Raw genomic sequence first — 17,795 nt, forward strand, 5'->3', positions numbered from 1 at the left:
ATGTTATTATGCGTCATACAGATAAATATTAGCTTAAATTCATTCAGATTTCAATTTCATGTTTATGACTATATTATTATACTATTTTACTGAAATTCAAGGTTTACCTGCATCATCTTGATTGGAGCAATCTTTATGCAGACACCAGAATGATCATTTTGTTAGGTTTAATACATAGGCTATGTTGAGGTGTCTTATCTGATATGTTTACTACTGTAATGAAGATAAACTTAAAGAGATAGTTCACCCAAAAATGAAAATTATGTCATTAATAACTTTCCCTCATGTCGTTCCAAACCCGTGAGACCTCCATTTATCTTCAGAACACAGTTTAACCCCTTTACGTGCAAACATCGCTGACGGCCCCAGTTTATTATTGTTTCACTTTCACAGCACATTAAACATCACTCTCTTACTTGATCTGGACAAACTGTGCATCAATTGAAAGTTTAAAGTCTCTAGCTTCGATATTTGACCAATATTTTGATACAACATTGTTGCAGTGACAGATATTTAGTGATTTATGTCAGGAGTGCAAAATAATAAATCCGTATTATGCCCCATTTTGAATAGAAATTCACAACTCACTCATATTCAGTCAAGTCTGCAGCGGTTTATTTGTGTTCACATAGACTCACTGAACAGCGTCAATAAGGATTTATAGACCAAAGATGCATATCTGCCGAGATATATGGATATATTTACTGATGTTTACTTCATATTTCTTCAGACAGAATCGTCATTTCTATTCATTTTCCACTGATTTACGCGATCTGATGATAAATAGCCTCTGCCAGAGCCGTCTCTGTTTGTTTGCTTCCGTGTGCTCGAGCTGTGACCCAGACAGACTCTGATTGGACGTTGGGCTTGTCAATCTGACAGTCCCAAAACCAGACAGCGTCAGATCGTGTCACATGGTTCGTGAACAGTTCCTGGTTCATATCTGCTCACAACAACACTGAAACACCTCTGTATACACGAAATATCCGAATAATAAACCCGCGATTACGATAGAAAAGCTTGGTATAAGATTTTCTTGAGATCTGGGGCATTTTATAAAATATATAAAAAAATGTACATCGGAAATGCTAACTTGTGCAGCTATGAAAAAGGCTACAAATAGCATATTTTTACAATAGTAAACGACCAAATTCCACCCCTGATCGCTAAAGGAATTTATTATAAACACTCGATCGGGGTTTAAAGTGAGTTTTGTATAAAAGTGTACTAATAATTTCATAAATTGTCTGATGTAGCTTGATGCTAACGTAGCTCTAATGCTACTAATAGCAGGTGCTTTTCTTCTTCATAATGCATTTTTGTCTCAATAATTCACGTCAAGGTCGTAAGAAAATGTTTTGTTGTATTTTTATAGTAAGACTTTTGATAAATAAGGGCTAAATGCAAAGAGAGACTGAAGTGAGATCGCTGCTTTGTGTCTTTGTAAAGCCTGAAAAACCACAATAAAGGCTAATAAAGGTGGAATAAAAACAAAAGAATAATGATAAAAGAATAATGCGGATAATGTGTCATACCTGGCGGAGGTGTGAAAGACTCGTTTGGTGAGAACAATGGAATAACAGATAGGGATTAATCGGGCAGTTTTCACAGCCAAACACACACAAAATACACTGGAGAGTTTACATGTGAGATCTCACAGAGATGACAAGGGCCATAAATCAATCTGATTAGCCTTCTCTAAAAACACACATGACATGGCCTTAGAAAATATTTCATAAAATTCGCAGTTTTACAGATTAGATTATGAAATTTCTAATGAAGTTTTGAAAGACTTGTGGCTTTAGCTACACTCTATTTTTAAACTCATATCTTACATCAACACATTTTTAAATACATTTAAAAAATATGTTTTTAATATTTTTATTTTTGTTTTTATGTTTGAGCTTATATATCTCTATTATCATAACAGTCTGAGTGATTCTGATTCCTGAACAGTAAACTTTAAAGTGTCAGCTTTGTGAACATATGTTGAATATGTATCTAGTCAGAAAGAATCATGAGCAGAAACCTTTTTATTTTGGGTATGTCATTTCTGTCTCCATGCCAAAAAAGGAGGTGCCTAGAAAGGGGTTAAGATATTTTAGATTTAGTCCGAGAGCTCTCAGTCTATCCATTGAAGCTGTGTGTACGGTCTACTGTCCATGTCCAGAAAGGTAAGAAAAACATCATCAAAGTAGTCCATGTGACATCAGAGGGTTAGTTAGAATATTTTGAAGCATCGAAAATACATTTTGGTCTAAAAATAACAAAAACTATGACTTTATTCAGCATTGTCTTCTCTTCCGTGTCTGTTATGAGAGAGTTCAAAACAAAGCAGTTTGTCATATACGGTTCGCGAACGAATCATTCGATGTAACCGGATCTTTTTGAACCAGTTCACCAAATCGAACTGAATCATTTTAAATGGTTAGCGTCTCCAATACGACAACTGACGGGATTAGGACAAGAGGAATACGACAACTGTAGCCAAATCCCCTGACACGTCTGTATGCCTTGACCCCAGCCTAGACCCAGACCCCATCAATTCTTGAATTGATTTTGCTTGACAATCCTCAAAAGGCTGTGGTTCTCTTGGTTGGTTGTGGATCAAGTTCTTCCACACTTTTTCCTTCCACTCAACTTTCAGTTAACATGCTTGGATACAGCACTCTGTGAACAGTCAGCTTCTTTGGCAATAAATGTTTGTGGCTCACCCTCCTTAGCCCCTTTCACACTGCACGTCAGACCCGCAATATTCCCGTAACATTGCCTGGTCGCCTTCTGTGTGAAAGCAACCACGTCCCGGAATTGATTACCGAATTGAACATTGCGGTAATCGATCCGGAACGAGCGCTGTGTGAACAAAAGCCAGATCTAATTCCGTATCGAAGTGATGACGCGCGTTATCGCGCGACTCTTTTACCGGCTGTTTTGAAGGAAGATCAACATTGACGACGAAAACATATGTGCAAACTGTAATGAAGCAGTGATCAGATAGTTCCTCACTTTCCGCGCTGACGCAGAGATCATTCGCTGGCTTCAGTTAAAGTATAATGTGTCAAGCGTTGTCGACTCGTACATTACACGTCACGCGCTGATGTCATGTGTCGTTACAGAATCTTCAAGGGTTGTGTGTGAAAGCACGCACATATACTGGGTCATCACTGGCAGTGTGAAAGTGCCAAATCTAGCGACCAGGGAACAATTACAGGAGCACTTTACCCCTGTATTTGCCGGAATGGCAGTGTGAAAGGGGCTCTTGTGAAGGGTGTCAATGTTTGTCTTCTGGACAACTATCAGATCAGCAGTCTTCCCCATGATTCTGAAGGCTAGTGAACCAAACTGAGAGACCATTTTGAAGGTTCAGGAAACCTTTGCAGGTGTTTTCAGTTGATTAGCTGATTGACATTTCACCATATTCTAATGTGAGCTCAAATCATCACAATTAAAAGAACCAAAGACTTAAACTACTTCAGTCTGTGTGCATTTAATTTATTTCATACATGAGTTGCACAATTTGAGTTGAATTATTTAAATAAATGAACTTTTCCACAACATTCTAATTTGAGAAGCACCTGTAATATTTTTGCTTTGAACACTAACAATTGATAGTGTTACAGACAGTTACAGAGGCCTGGTTAATTTGATATACACAATTAATTATTTGTATATTGTGTTTATTTACATATAATTGCTTAGCAATGTTATATTGTTTTAAATGTATAAGGTTTGAACATAATATGAAAGTAAAACAGCCAGTAGGTTGCGGCAAGTTACTGTCTTTAGAGTAAGACATTAAATTATTAATTCAAATGGCTTATTCATTCAGTGAGAAATAAAAGTGAATCATTCAGTATAAAAAGCTGCTGTGTTGCTTTGTAGAAGACATGGTTCTGCTGTGGCTTTGTTTGGACTCTTTGTCAAAATAGATCAAAATTAGAAAATAGTTACTATTAATCATAAACTCACTCAAAATATACTTCTTGTTGTATTGGTTCAGTTAAATAAACATTTGCAACAGTCCTGATATTAGGAAAAACATTCTTCCTCCTGTTTTGCTTAACTGTATGTCATAAAATAAATTATAGTGCCATTCTTTACAAACAACATTTATTTTAATTGCTAAGCCTATAAATTTGAAACAAAACTAAAATGTAACTTCCTGCTCAGGTCACATAACTAATTTCCATGAGTGAATTTTGACACGGTGTAACTTCGGATTGATAAAGAAGGCTTTGTACTTCTCTCGTGTACTTTGTACTAACAAAGCATTTATTTCTTATTAGTATATTGCCCTTGTGATTACTCACTCTAGAGGACTTTTAAATATTATCAAAACAATTTGAACATGCACATTTACTATAATCCTTATTTTTTACTATTAATTATTATTGAAGCTGGTTTCCATCATAATAAAAAAAAAAAATTAAACACTTTAAATGGAGTTTAAAAGACACTCATTGTTCAGTAATATTATTGATTTGACTACACTGACACTATAGAACAGTGACCCCTTAAATCTGGCTCGCAAGATCCACTTTCCTGCGAAGTTTAGCTCTAACCCTATAATCAAACACGCATGAGTTTGCTAATCAGTGTCTTCAGGATCATTAGAAAATCACAGGCAGGTGTGTTTAATTAGAGTCGGAGCTAAACTCCTGCTATAGAATGAGAATTAAACTTGAACTATAATGAACTGAATGATGACAGCATTTTCCGCAGAGCTTCTTTACAGTCGATTCGATTTTGGTTTATAACTGGTGACATTTTTTAGTGTTCACCAGCTAATGTTAAATATGCAAGATTATTTCTGGGCTCCTATTGAGATAGAGGTCATCAAATTTTTAAGGTTTAGAGATTTAAAAGGTATCATGTTTATTGCTGGAAGCTGCTTTGACACTTTATCAGGTGCCTTAACAACAGTCTTATTATTACTATTTTTTTTGTTCAGAGTGGCGAGTATGATCCAGCAGTTCACTTCTGGGCTGAACTCCTGTGGCTGTGGTTAACAATTGTACTGCTTTCCTCCCCTTTTTTATTACCACAAGAGGTCCACTGACAAGAAATGAGGTCAGAGACCTCTTCAGCATTGTCTGGAGTTCACCAGGGTGCAACAGGCGAGACCTTGAGGAAGAGACTGTCTTTCAGTGGGAGTGCTGGCTAATTTCTTTAATTGCACACAGTTTTATGATGTAATTAGATTTTGATTCTTACCTTCTATTTATTTTATTTTTTTTAAAAGATTTGGGCATATCCTTTGAGGATGCCCTAGTCTTTATAACTGCCGCAGATTTTGTCCCTCCACTAGGCTTTCAGCAAAAGTGCCAAATGGAATTCTACGATCAAGAGGAACAAACCCGAAGGATTCCATATACTTCAACCTGTGCCCTAACCCTATACCTGCCAAGAGGTGTGTCAGAAGAAGAGGAATTTAGAGAACTAATGTTCCTTGCAATAAAAGGATCATTCAAATTTGGGAAGGTATAAGCATTTCCTTTGTGTTTTTGTTGTTTTTTAATAACAGTAGGTATGGAGCATATATATTTGTAGTAGTCATTTTAAATCAAGGTTATGTGCATCAATGTCAATATTAAGGACTTCTGTAATGCTGGTGAAATAAAAGTTTGAATTAAACTCTCTCACTCTGTCTCTCTGCACCCGTATTGCATTTGCCCATAACTGTGCCCTGGCTGCCTCAGATCCAAGCTGATCATTCCCAGCCACAATATCTTTGATCATGTCATCAAGGGCATCATCAGTTACATCAGAATATGTCACAGAGTGATTCAAATTGAACTGCCTAAAACAAAAATTACTATTTGAACTACGACAACATCTTACAATAGTTGAGCATGACGCTATAGCAACGCAAAGGTCATGGGTTTGATACCCAGGGAATGCATGAACTGAAAAAAAAATGCACAAGTTCAATGCAGATGCATAATTGTAAATACAATTTCCATTTTATGCAAATCAAATAGTTTAAAAATGAAAATAGACTACATCTTGATGCAACTTCATGCGTCATTTGACGGTAGCCAGAGACACTTGCAGAATCTCTGCTATTGAAGGAAGACAAACTACACGTCTTCAGAAAACAAAGTTGCTCCAGGGTGATGCTGTAATGGGGTGTACCTCGATCAACACTACAGGTAAGTGGAACCTGATAACTGGAACTGGCTGCTACAATAATAACTGATAAATCATTGTAACCCTATCAAGTTTTATAAGTCACAAAGATTGGTTTATGTAGAAACACAATATTAAGGTAATAAAATGATTAATGCTCTTGTCAGAACAGCTAATGTAATAACCATATCTGTCCACTATAGATCAGGGATCATTGCTACAGGTTTTACAAAAAAAAAAACCGAATCAATGCACTCTTAAGAAAAATGGTTCTAAACAGTACCAGAAAAGGGTTCTTCGGCTTGTAACAATACTTTTCATAAGATTCCATAAAGAACCATGCTTTGAAAACTATATATAGGACCATAATGATGTTATAAACTTTTTAATGATTGATTACTTTAATATTAGTATATTAACATTTATTTTATTAATAATATTATTTATTCATATTATTTTTTCTCTATCTGCCTGGTAATACAATATCCTGCAGTTTCTATTAGTGTTTTTTATAAAAACAACATATACGTTAGTGTAATGATAAAAACTTCCTATTCATCCAGAAGGAGGAGGCGGGAACCGGCGCACAATCAAACATCATTTTAATATTCAAAATAAACACCAAACAGCGCACCAGCCCCTCACGGACGACTGGTGCTCACAAAATAAAAACCAAACATAAAATATTGCCCAGGCCTGGTCCTCTCTTGTCCTTCACGGTCGTCGCTCCTGTTTTATATCCTTCCATCTCCTACGTGGGACTCGAGACCGGTGGTGGGGCGCAGGTGTAGCTCATCTCCAATCACTACACCTGGCCTCCGTCCTCGTTCCCACGTCTCTCGGCCCCGCCCCACTCGTCAAGGTAGGTACTTTTATTTTTTAATGACGTGGATGTGTACCAAAAATTACAGTGCTCTGTCAAAGGTCATTAGCAGACTACATTAACAAATGACATTAAACATAAATACTTATGTAAAACAAAATAGAAACTGGAAACACTAAAATGAAGACCAAATTTAATTCCATTAAAAATACTGTATTTTCATAATCCTCTAGTAGTCTTTGATACCTGTAAGTCCATCACTGTATATTTTGGTGTAATTGAGTGGCTGTTTATCTCGAGATGAGGTTGTAGGATGTGATAAAATAACAAATTTACAAAATTCTAACAATATGGATTTTAAAATGAATTTCTCAGTTACTTTAGTGGAAAAGAGGAGTATTATATTAGGATGTGACAGCATCTGAAATACACAAATGAGTTCAGAGTTACAACGCATGGGTCTCTTTCCATTTGTTTTTGTTTGTAACTGAAACTTTACAATATTAACCAATTATTCACAAGCTGTGTTTTCGGAGCTCCCAGTTACACGGTTTTAATCAGAAGCCTAACTATACAGTGTATTTAACAGGCAGATGTAAAATAATTCGGGACCAGCCAAGCAGATTAAATGAGAAGCATTTCAATTAGCCGATTGGGTGAAAACTGTTCAAACTGCGTGAATCATTGGATATAGCTCATTATACTACTAGCTAAATGCCGTAAATGACGTGCGCTCTGTGCAACCAAAACACGTTTAGCGTGAAAGAAAAACAGTTTTTTACGCCGTTCTTATTGCCATATGAACTTAGGCTACTTACCAAATTGAAGCCATTTCTATCTTTCAAAGATTTGGAGAGGGTTATACATGCTTTTATCACCACTCACCTGGATTATTGTAATGCTTTATATATATAAGAGTTAACCAGGCCTCTCTTCCTAGATTGCAAATAGTTCAGAATGCTGCCGCTCGACTCCTTACAGGAACCCGTAAACGAGAGCACATTATGCCTGTTCTTGCATCTCTTCATTGGCTACCTGTTTGTTTTAGAATACAGTTTAAGATTTTATTGTTTGTTTTTAAATCTCTTCATGGTCAAGCCCAAGCTTACATAGATGATCTACTGAAGATGCATGCTCCTCTAAGGTCATTGGGGTCTGCTGACCAACTACTCTTATGTGTTCCTAGAACAAGACTTAAAAATAGGGGAGATCAAGCTTTTTCAGTCGTGGCCCCTAGGCTGTGGAATGATCTGCCTATGCGTGTCAGAGTGTCTCCCAGCCTTGACAGATTTAAATCACCAGAATGCACTCTTAAGTCGCTTTGGATAAAAGCATCTGCTAAATGCATAAATTTAATTTAATTTAAGCTTGAGGTTTGGTTATGAGTAATTGAAGATTAGAGGGTCAGCATCGACTATCATCAGACAAACCTTTTTTTATACTTTTTATTGTGGAACCTTTCATATTACGATCATACATTTAACATATCAGAGTTGACACACTATTTTTCTCTTTCCCCATATGTATGTATGTATGTATATCAATGTATATAAGTAAGTATGCATGTATATATAGGTGTATATATGCTATACGTCTGTGTAAGAATGTATATATGTACAGGTGTATGTATGCGCATATATTTTCTTCCCCTTGTTTTTTTTTTTTTTTTTTTCACTGGCTGTAGGAAAGGGGAAGGGAAGGAGAAAGGAAGGAAGGGGAAATAAAAGAAAGGGGAAACCATACATCCCAATCGTGTGTTTATTGGGTACATATTCTATCCATCGTTGCATATATAGTTGTGCAAATGTCATAAAATACAGCCCATTGCATCCCAACTTTATTTTTTCATTCAGGAGATCTCTCTGTTACTCTGGCTGAAATGACAACACTGTATTGGGACTACATAGTGCTCAAAGAAATTATCACTCATTCTAAGGAAATATGGTGTAAACATGATAATTTATCTCTATTTTTTAATGTGCATGCTTTTAGCAGGGTTTGTACATTTCCATGACTTATGAGACAAGATTCATGACCCAAGGCTGATGATACATGGGGTGACTTTCACAATGTTGCATGGGCACTTTCCCACTGAGAATGGGTAACAAATTGGACAACATTTTCCGGATATTTTAAATGGATCATAAGACCCGTGTCTCACCTGGTTGCCCGTTGATGACAACATTAACCAAAGTTGCCCAGCAATATTGCTCAAAACGTTGTTGTGTATCATTAGCGTAATGTTCCATTATTTTACCATAAGTATAAACATTTGCTCAAATATATCATAAATGTTAACCAAAATAAATGACAATTAATGCTACTTGTTTGCTTTCTATTTTGTGTTGTTAATAAATAAATGCTGCAACTGCGACAGACTTAATCTACACAGAGAACATCAAGATGACGTCACTGAGTATTGTAATTTGTTTAACCAATGTTATCACTTAAACTCTGGACCTGAATTATGTTTTGGAAACTGTTTTGGTCTATAGTATTCAGGTATAAAAATATTAGAAAATTAAATAATCAATCAAATATCAAAGCCCATCAAAAGCATGTGTGAGTGGAAGCGCACTGCATTTGCAATGAAATGGATAAGTTTATAATCTATTCATAAATATTAAACCTTTTTTAGACAATTATACTGTATGTACATATGGAGTGACTGATACCATCTTTGTTATGAAATACACTTGTTTCACAGAGGAATTGTCAAATTAGTATAGAAAAGGGTTCTGTCCAAACTGTTGCTATAAAATTAGAAGCACACAATTCCCTAGCATATTGTTATATGTTTAAACATTAGGATCTGTACTCATGAAAATAGCTAAAGTAGTCAAACTTGTTCATTAGAGGGGGGAGTCCCAATCCTTTAGTGTGAAAGAATGTTAAAATCCACTTTATTTCTGTATGATTAGTCCTAAAATAAATTAACTATCAATGGATCATGTTCTTTTTTTTTTTTTTTTGTAAAGCTATGACTGATAAAACTTCTCTGTTGGTGAAATTAGAAAAAAGATAAGAACATTCTTAAGAAGATTTTTCATCAAGACTAAAAAGTAAGAAAAATTCATTCATGTTCTTAAAAATCATCTTAATTTCTTAAAGTTAAGATAACTGCCAACTAGTCGTAAATCCCCAAAGGGTACGTTTTTTTTATGAATTTTTGCTTTTCAAATTTTAAACCTTGAAAAAAATATACATTTTATATTAAATTGTAACTACTTAAAGGTCAGTCAGTGTACTGTTTGAGTAAATGAATTACTCCGGGATATTGGTTTGTTTTAACTCAGAGGGAGTGTCAGCCACATTAAAAAAGTGAACAGCTTAAGTCATTTGTGGATTAATGCGTATTAGAGATTCAAACCGTTTAAAACGATTCAGTTCGATTTGGTGAACCGAATGATTCGTTCGCGAACCGGATATCCAGACCGCTTTGTTTTGAACTCTCTCTCACAACAGACACGGAAGAGAAGACAATGCTGAATAAAGTCATCAGTTTTTTGCCATTTTTGGACCAAAATGTATTTTCGATGCTTCAAAATATTCTAACGGACCCCTTTTCTTACCTTTCTGGACATGGACAGTAGACCGTACACACAGCTTCAATGGAGGGACTGAGAGCTCTCGGACTAAATCTAAAATATCTTAAACTGTGTTCCAAAGATAAAAGGAGGTCTTACATGTTTGGAACAGCATAAGGGTGAGTTATTAATGACATAATTTTCATTTTTGGATGAACTAATCCTTTAAATATTTTACTTATAAAAAGTAACCTAATATATAAATTAACATACTTGGTTTAATAAGATGTCTGTGTTTCAGATGGAAGTACTGTGGGTTGCCAACAGGGAGAGAGCCAGAAAGGGCTCTTAGAGATCGAGCAGATCCTCTCACCCTTCCTGATCATTATCTGCTTAGACTTTATAGGCTGCTGAGAAACTCAGTAATGTATCTGGCACATATTGAGAGATAATTTGCAGCAATAAATAAAAAGGTCCTCTCCACTTCCTGTGATACTGCAGATAATGGTTGCATTGCGATTCTTTGCTTCCGGATCATTCCAAGCAGTTTTAAGTAATACTGTGGGAATTAGTCAATCCAGTGTGTCCTGAATTGTTTTCAGTGTGTCAAGGGCTCTCAGCAGAATGGTGAAAAACCTAATTAAGTTCCCATCAACAGCAGCAGAACAAATCCTTGTTAAACAGAAGTTCTTTGAGATTGCATCATTTTAAAATGTATTGGGTGCAGTGGATGGGACACACATTGCCATCAAGGTAAATTATATTCAATACATGAATTACTTATATATTCACAAGATTTCTTTTTAACTTGCTCTCAACATTTTTAGGCCCCATCTAACGATGAAGAACTATATGTCAACAGAAAGAATTTTCATTCAATCAATGCCCAGATAGTTTGTGAAGCTTCACTGAAAATAACAAACTTTGTAGCAAAATGGCCTGGGAGTACACATGATTCTTTCATACTCACCAACTCAGCGCTTTGTCAACAATTCAGTGAAGGCCAAATATCTGATGGGTGGCTATTAGGTAAATAATATTTTTGGCATATCAACCTGAAATTTTAAACAAATTAATTTTACCTTTGACTTTGAATTTCTAGAATTTTCGGTCTCATGTTTTCTATGCTTATGTCTTCTTTCAAATGAGAACCCAATAATAATAAAAAGAGTGATGTGGCATTCAGCCAAGTATGGTGACCCATACTCAGAATTCATACTCAGAATTTGTGCTCTGCATTTAACCCATCTGAAGTGCACACACACAGAGCAGTGAACACACACACACACTGTGAACACACACCCGGAGCAGTGGGAAGCCATTTATGCTGCCGCGCACGGGGAGCAGTTTGGGGTTCGGTGCCTTGCTCAAGGGCACCTAAGTCATGGTATTGAGGGTAGAGAGAGCATTGTACATGCACTCCCCCCACCCACAGTTCCTGCCGGCCCGAGACTCGAACTCACAACCCTTCGATTGGACGTCCAACTCTCTAACCATTAGGCCACGACATATTATAATAATTATAATAATAACATTAAGAATAGATTCATTAATTACACTCAGTTTTTATTGAGCAGAAAATATCTGTTTTACAGGGGACAGAGGCTACCCCTTAAGACCCTGGCTGATGACTCTAATTCTTCATCCAGCGTCAGAAGCACATGAGAGATACAGCAGGACACAAAGGAAATGCTTTGGAGTTTTGAAATCTAGATTCCAATGCATTGATCAATTCAGCTGTGTGTGTGCTGCATAATATACACCAGATGCATCGTGTGCCACTTCCCAACATTACAGAGGCACCTGACGAGCCTAATATGCCTCTGAGGCATGTAGCAAACCCTCCAAGCAACTCAGGACTGAAGGCACACAATAATCTAATAGCCAGATGATTCACCTGAAAAAAAAAATAGTAATAAACCCTTGCTGTTACTTTAAAATCACTACTGCATTTGTTCATTAGAACATATATTGACACATTTGGTTAATAAATAAATTTTATTTGCAAGCAAATTATTACAATAGAACTACAATTGTCACAAAGTAAATATTTATGGATTTATAAAAGTTTGTCATAAAAAATATTTCTTGGAGGGTTGCCATCTAAGAGGATCTGTGACAAATTCATCTCAGGCTCCAGTGGGGCCTTAAACAAAATAAATGCAACTTTGTAAATACAAAGTATATTTGTATTAAAGGATACATAATAATTCTAAAATTCATGAGAGATTACCTCTCCAACTTCTCTCTCCTTAGCAAGGTCCATTGTGGAAGGTGAAATAGCTGGCAAAAGCTCCAAAGTCATGGTCACTGCACAGTAAGTACATAAGCGCTTGCTGTCCAGGTTAATAGCCTAAATTTGAGTTAAAACAACTATATATTTTTTTTTCTTCAGTTGCTGAGCATTGTATATAAAAAGCACTAGACGTTTTAACGGACATTTAAAACTAGCATTCATATAACCTACATCTTTTAAAAATTACTAGTATGCGAATAATAAAAAACAGTTATCTGAATGTTCGCTCTACTAAGCGGAAGGGATAACTGCTTACCTTCTTCTGAATCCACACCGGATTTGACACCTGTCACAGCTGCATCTCCGATTAAAGACAAAATCTCCTCTTCAAATGCATCAAGAGTAATAGAGGGTGATCCACCACCTGTTATTTTTTGCTCCCTTGATCTTTCTGCTCCTTTTTTTAATAGGTCTGCCCATTTCTTTTTCACTCCATCCGCATCCCTAACGGAGTTGGCAACAGCCGAAACGGCCTCCACTACCCGTTCCCCTGAACGTCGCTTATGCATCGAGATATTTTTGTCCAGTCTCCCAAGGAGTACTTTCTTCCTTGCGCAAATTTCCTCAACAATAACCTCTATCTCTTGCCTAGTGAAGTTTTTATTTCTTTTCTTGTCATCCATGTCAAATTATCCAATTATTTTACGTTTTCCTGCTAGTAAATTCACTTTTGACGGTTAATGTCATTAAAATGCGTTCAAACTGTAAATTAAAAACATTCAAAAACATGATCGGGATGTAGTTACTACTTTAAAGAAGTATAATAAATTGATACAATTAAAATGCGGCAGTAATACATTTCTTGTAAATCTAGGTTTATTTAATTTTATGCCCAAGAAAAAAAATTACGATGTTCTTAAGAAAACATTGGAGAACTTAAGAATTTTTTGAGAATTGCACTAAGGAAAATTTTTAAAGCTGCAGCAGGTAACTTTTGTAAAAATGTATTTTTTACTTATTTGTTAAACCTGTCATTATGTCCTGACAGTAGAATATGAGACAGATAATCTGTGAAAAATATCAAGCTCCTCTGGCTCCTCCCAGTGGTCCTATTGCCATTTGCAGGAATACATCGCTCCCTGTAAGAAACAACCAATCAGAGCTGCGGTCCGTAACTTTGTTTGTGTTCAAAATGTATATAATAAGCGAGTACACCATGAATCCATTTTCCAAATCATGTTTTAAGCCTGTTCTTAATCACTAGGGTGCACCTATAATAAGTGTTTATATTCGGACTATTTTAGATTGCTTTTGGGATACCGCGGCGGAGTAACCCAGTACCTTTGTGATTCTTCCTAGACATAGAGAGAAGTAGCTCCGGCTACAATGTTCTTCCGCAAGACGCAAGCAGTTCTGTTTATTAACCGCTAGAGCGTCAAAAGTTACCGACTGCAGCTTTAAGAACTTCTTAAAATTTATCTTAAGAATTTTCTTAATTTCTTTCTTAAGAAGATTTTCGTGAATCCGGCCCCAGATTACTAATCCACATCCACACACCTTACACGGTCTTACTCAATTTCCTTTTTATTGAAGGAAATTAAAATATAACTAATGTAATTTGTTTTTTAAGGATTTCGTCAACTACAAAACTTGTTCAGGTATGCTAATTCAGAATGAAAAGTTTATTGTCAGTGTACATAAATATTAACCCAGCAAGACAATGTAAACATCTCAATTGCATCGTCTATAAATTTGCAACAAATGTACAGAGGTCCCCTTTTATATTAAAGGAGCTATGTGGAGGTTTTTACTTAAAAAAATCTTTAAGATAGAGTTTTCATTTGTACATGTATGAGCCAACTATGATGTAAAAAAAAGAATGACACCTCGACTGTCCACCACGGTTGCCTCTATCAGCCTGTAGGCTCAATTGTGTGTGGAGGAGTCAGGCCCGAATTGGCGCGAAAATTCACAAAATGTGACGTCATGCACGTTCTCGTCTACTTGGGCTTACAACCGTACGGCACGCCAGCCATTATAGTAAGCAGTACGACTCTGTGGATGGAAAGAAGCGACCAGCCTCCGGCAGCACAATTCAGACACCCACGGACACTCCTCGTAAGTGTAAAAAAAAATAGTAATAAAAAAAAAAAACATGTATCTAGTGTCGCAAAAAAAGAGAGAGCGACCGGCGTCAGGCAAAGTCAAGAGTCAACATCGGAGCGGCATTTGATTCTTGGCGGGAGCTCCGGTCAGCGCTGGGTATAAAAACAGATCCCGAGCTGGCTTTCTTTTTACTGCAAAGGTAAGACATAGTTACAGGCCATTTGCAGTATATTATTTCATTGTTTTTGTGGTGTAATGCTAACGATAGTATGCTAGCCAACATGTGGATGCTAGGTAGCCAGCCACGGGACCGTTTCAAAAAGTTACTGTCTTTTATGAATTATCTTTATTCACGAGTGCATTAAGATCGTTACTCCATAGAAGTATTAAAATGGCCAAAGTACTGGTTGGGTTGTTATATATGTTGGCTTTTTTGCTAAAAGTGTTTAGCTAAATTTATTGGCTAGTAGGGCAAGCCATGACAAACTTTGTAACTATAAGTTAGCCTTTTACAAAGAGCGCCTCTGAATCCATCTGATGTTCTCCTGAGGTGCGCGTACATAAGGGATTAAGTGTAGGATTGAGGATTGAGTAGTGTACACATGAGGGGAGACTAGATACACAGAAACACTAACACAAGTAACACTTGTAAATGCACTCTGTACTCCCAGCTTTCTAACAATGGCTATTTGTTTACAGCTATGAGAAAACAACACTGTCAGGAGGAAAGGGTCCATCTACGTCGACACTTATGAAGGTGTTAAGACAGGTAGGTCAGCCACATGCCCACAGTTTTCCATGTAGAAACTACTATTACTAGTAACACAAATGCTTATTCTTGGTCTCTGCACCACACTGGCTGACCCCTGTTTGGTGTGGCTGGTCCTGGTGTGGCCTGTCTGTATACCATTACATCTAGAAAAACACCTGGCAGACGACTGACCATCCTCTGAAGTACCTCATCCTTCTCCTCCAGGGATAGCTGCTGTAACTGTGCCTAAAAATGGAACAGCAGTCATTGTATATTACATATTTCTATTTGGGTGTGTGCTGTTTTCTAGATAGTGTGACCATTATGACAAACCTGTATCTCTGCTTTCCTGGCAGCAGTCAGCTCCTCCACTCTCAAGGGCCGTACACACCGGGACGAATATCGGCGCGCGTTATTCGCCAGCGTTTTCCAACACGTTTTTTGTGTTCACACCCAAGCGATTTTCGCTGACGATGAGCCGAGTGAACAATGCAAATTCATTCCCTGACATTAGATGGCGCTTAATGTAAAACAGAAATACCCCTGTACACAAGGTGGCGCTGCGCAACTTTACGCTTCTTAAACTCGCTTTTCACTCAGAAGAAGAGTGCAAGTATTTACGCGCTTGTCAGAATCATACAAAGAAAACATGAATATTTCAAGCACCAGTAACTCTAGCTCCAGTTCCAGCGATGAAGAAATTATTGTTCTGTTGAATGAGGAAAGACGCCGGAAAAGACGCCGATTTTGGGTACATCCCATAGTTACGAGAAGAGAAGAACATGGGGAGTTTTATCGACTGGTACAAGAGCTGAAAATGTATCATGAGCGTTTTCGGGGGTATTTTAGAATGTCCGTCAGTGAGTTCGAAAATTTACTTCAACAACTGGCTCCCTTGCTGACGAAAGAACAGACACACTACCGTAAACCAATCGACCCAGAACAGCGTTTGGCCGTGTGTTTACGGTGAGTTCGTTTACATAATTCTTCACTTCAAAGAATGTTGTAAAAACATATGTGGAGCGTTGTTAAAAATTAGTATTTCTATTTCAGTTTTCTAAGCACTGGGGACTCGTACCGCTCTATTGCGTTCAGCTTTCGACTTGGTGTGTCAACTGTGGCTTCGATAGTGAGTGAAACCTGTGATGCATTGTGGCACTGCCTCAGAGATGAACATTTGCCAGTGCCTACTGAAGAGATGTGGAGGAGTACAGCCAGGAGATTCCATGAAAGATGGAATTTCCCTAACTGCTTGGGAGCCATGGATGGGAAACACATATTCATCCAGGCCCCTGCAAACTCTGGTTCTCTATACTTTAATTATAAAGGTACATTCTCCGTTGTATTGCTGGCCTTAGTTGATGCAGATTACCGCTTCCTGGTGGTTGATGTGGGGAGCTATGGCAGCAACAGTGATGGAGGAATCTTTGCCAATTCTGTACTGGGAAAGGCACTCAGAAATGGAACTCTGAATGTTCCCCCACCAAGTGAACTTCCAGGTGCTCCTGAGCTGGGAAAAGTTAACCATGTCATTGTGGCGGATGAAGCTTTTCCGCTGAAACCATATCTCCTCCGGCCATACCCTGGACGCCGCCTCCCCACAGACAAGAGAATTTTCAATTATCGTTTGTCTCGGGCACGGCGCATCTCTGAAAATGTATTTGGCATCCTCAGTCAACGCTTCCGGGTTTTCCAAAGAACTTTACAGGTTCAACCAAGTGTTGTTGACAAAGTTGTCAAAGCTGCTTGTGCGTTGTGCAATTATTTGCGCCCGAACGGAAATGACCAGAATCGTGCCACAGAGGATGACCATGATTGTGAGCAACCACTACAAGGCTTTGAACATTGTAGGGGGCAGCGGGCATCTGTGGAGGCCCAAAATGTCCGAGAACTGTACAAAGAGTACTTCAACTCACCAGCAGGAGAAGTTGCTTGGCAGTATGACCATGTGAACCATGCTCTGGGGAACAGATAATATCAACCTATAAATTTGAGCCATTTTAATTACATTTTCCATTGAGAAAACTGCTAGTGTATGTGTATATATACAATTTCTGTGAACTTGAATACACTATCAAATCTATTGCATCTGATTCTTCATTAATTAATATGGCAGCACTCACCACAGCAAATTAAATATTTTTGATATAACATGTTCTATCAAAGTTAAAGCATAGTTTTTTTTTGCAAAAAGTAAAGTATTTGGTCACTTCAACATATACT

General features: G+C 37.3%; 2 protein-coding genes across 2 annotated transcripts in view; one reads left to right on the forward strand and one right to left on the reverse strand.

Annotated features, from left to right (window-relative positions):
* LOC127955913 (NACHT, LRR and PYD domains-containing protein 12) overlaps positions 1–17,795 on the reverse strand; it is a 389,353-nt gene that overhangs the window by 320,523 nt on the left and 51,035 nt on the right. The gene's annotated exons all lie outside the window — the stretch shown is intronic.
* Positions 16,070–17,653, forward strand: LOC127955991 (uncharacterized). Its single transcript, XM_052553729.1, has 2 exons — positions 16,070–16,538; positions 16,626–17,653. Exons 1-2 carry the CDS (start codon positions 16,222–16,224, stop codon positions 17,545–17,547), a joined length of 1,239 nt encoding a protein of 412 aa, XP_052409689.1. The 5' UTR covers positions 16,070–16,221; the 3' UTR covers positions 17,548–17,653.

This window comes from Carassius gibelio, chromosome B4 (genome assembly GCF_023724105.1).
Source record: "Carassius gibelio isolate Cgi1373 ecotype wild population from Czech Republic chromosome B4, carGib1.2-hapl.c, whole genome shotgun sequence".
In the NCBI taxonomy this organism is placed as follows: Eukaryota; Metazoa; Chordata; class Actinopteri; order Cypriniformes; family Cyprinidae; genus Carassius; species Carassius gibelio.

Coding starts and splice junctions, on each gene's coding strand:
- LOC127955991 (XM_052553729.1), top strand. CDS start 16,222: ATGAATATTTCAAGCACCAGTAACTCTAGCTCCAGTTCCAGCGATGAA. Junction 16,539..16,625: donor CGTTTGGCCGTGTGTTTACG/GTGAGTTCGTTT, acceptor TTTCTATTTCAG/TTTTCTAAGCACTGGGGACT.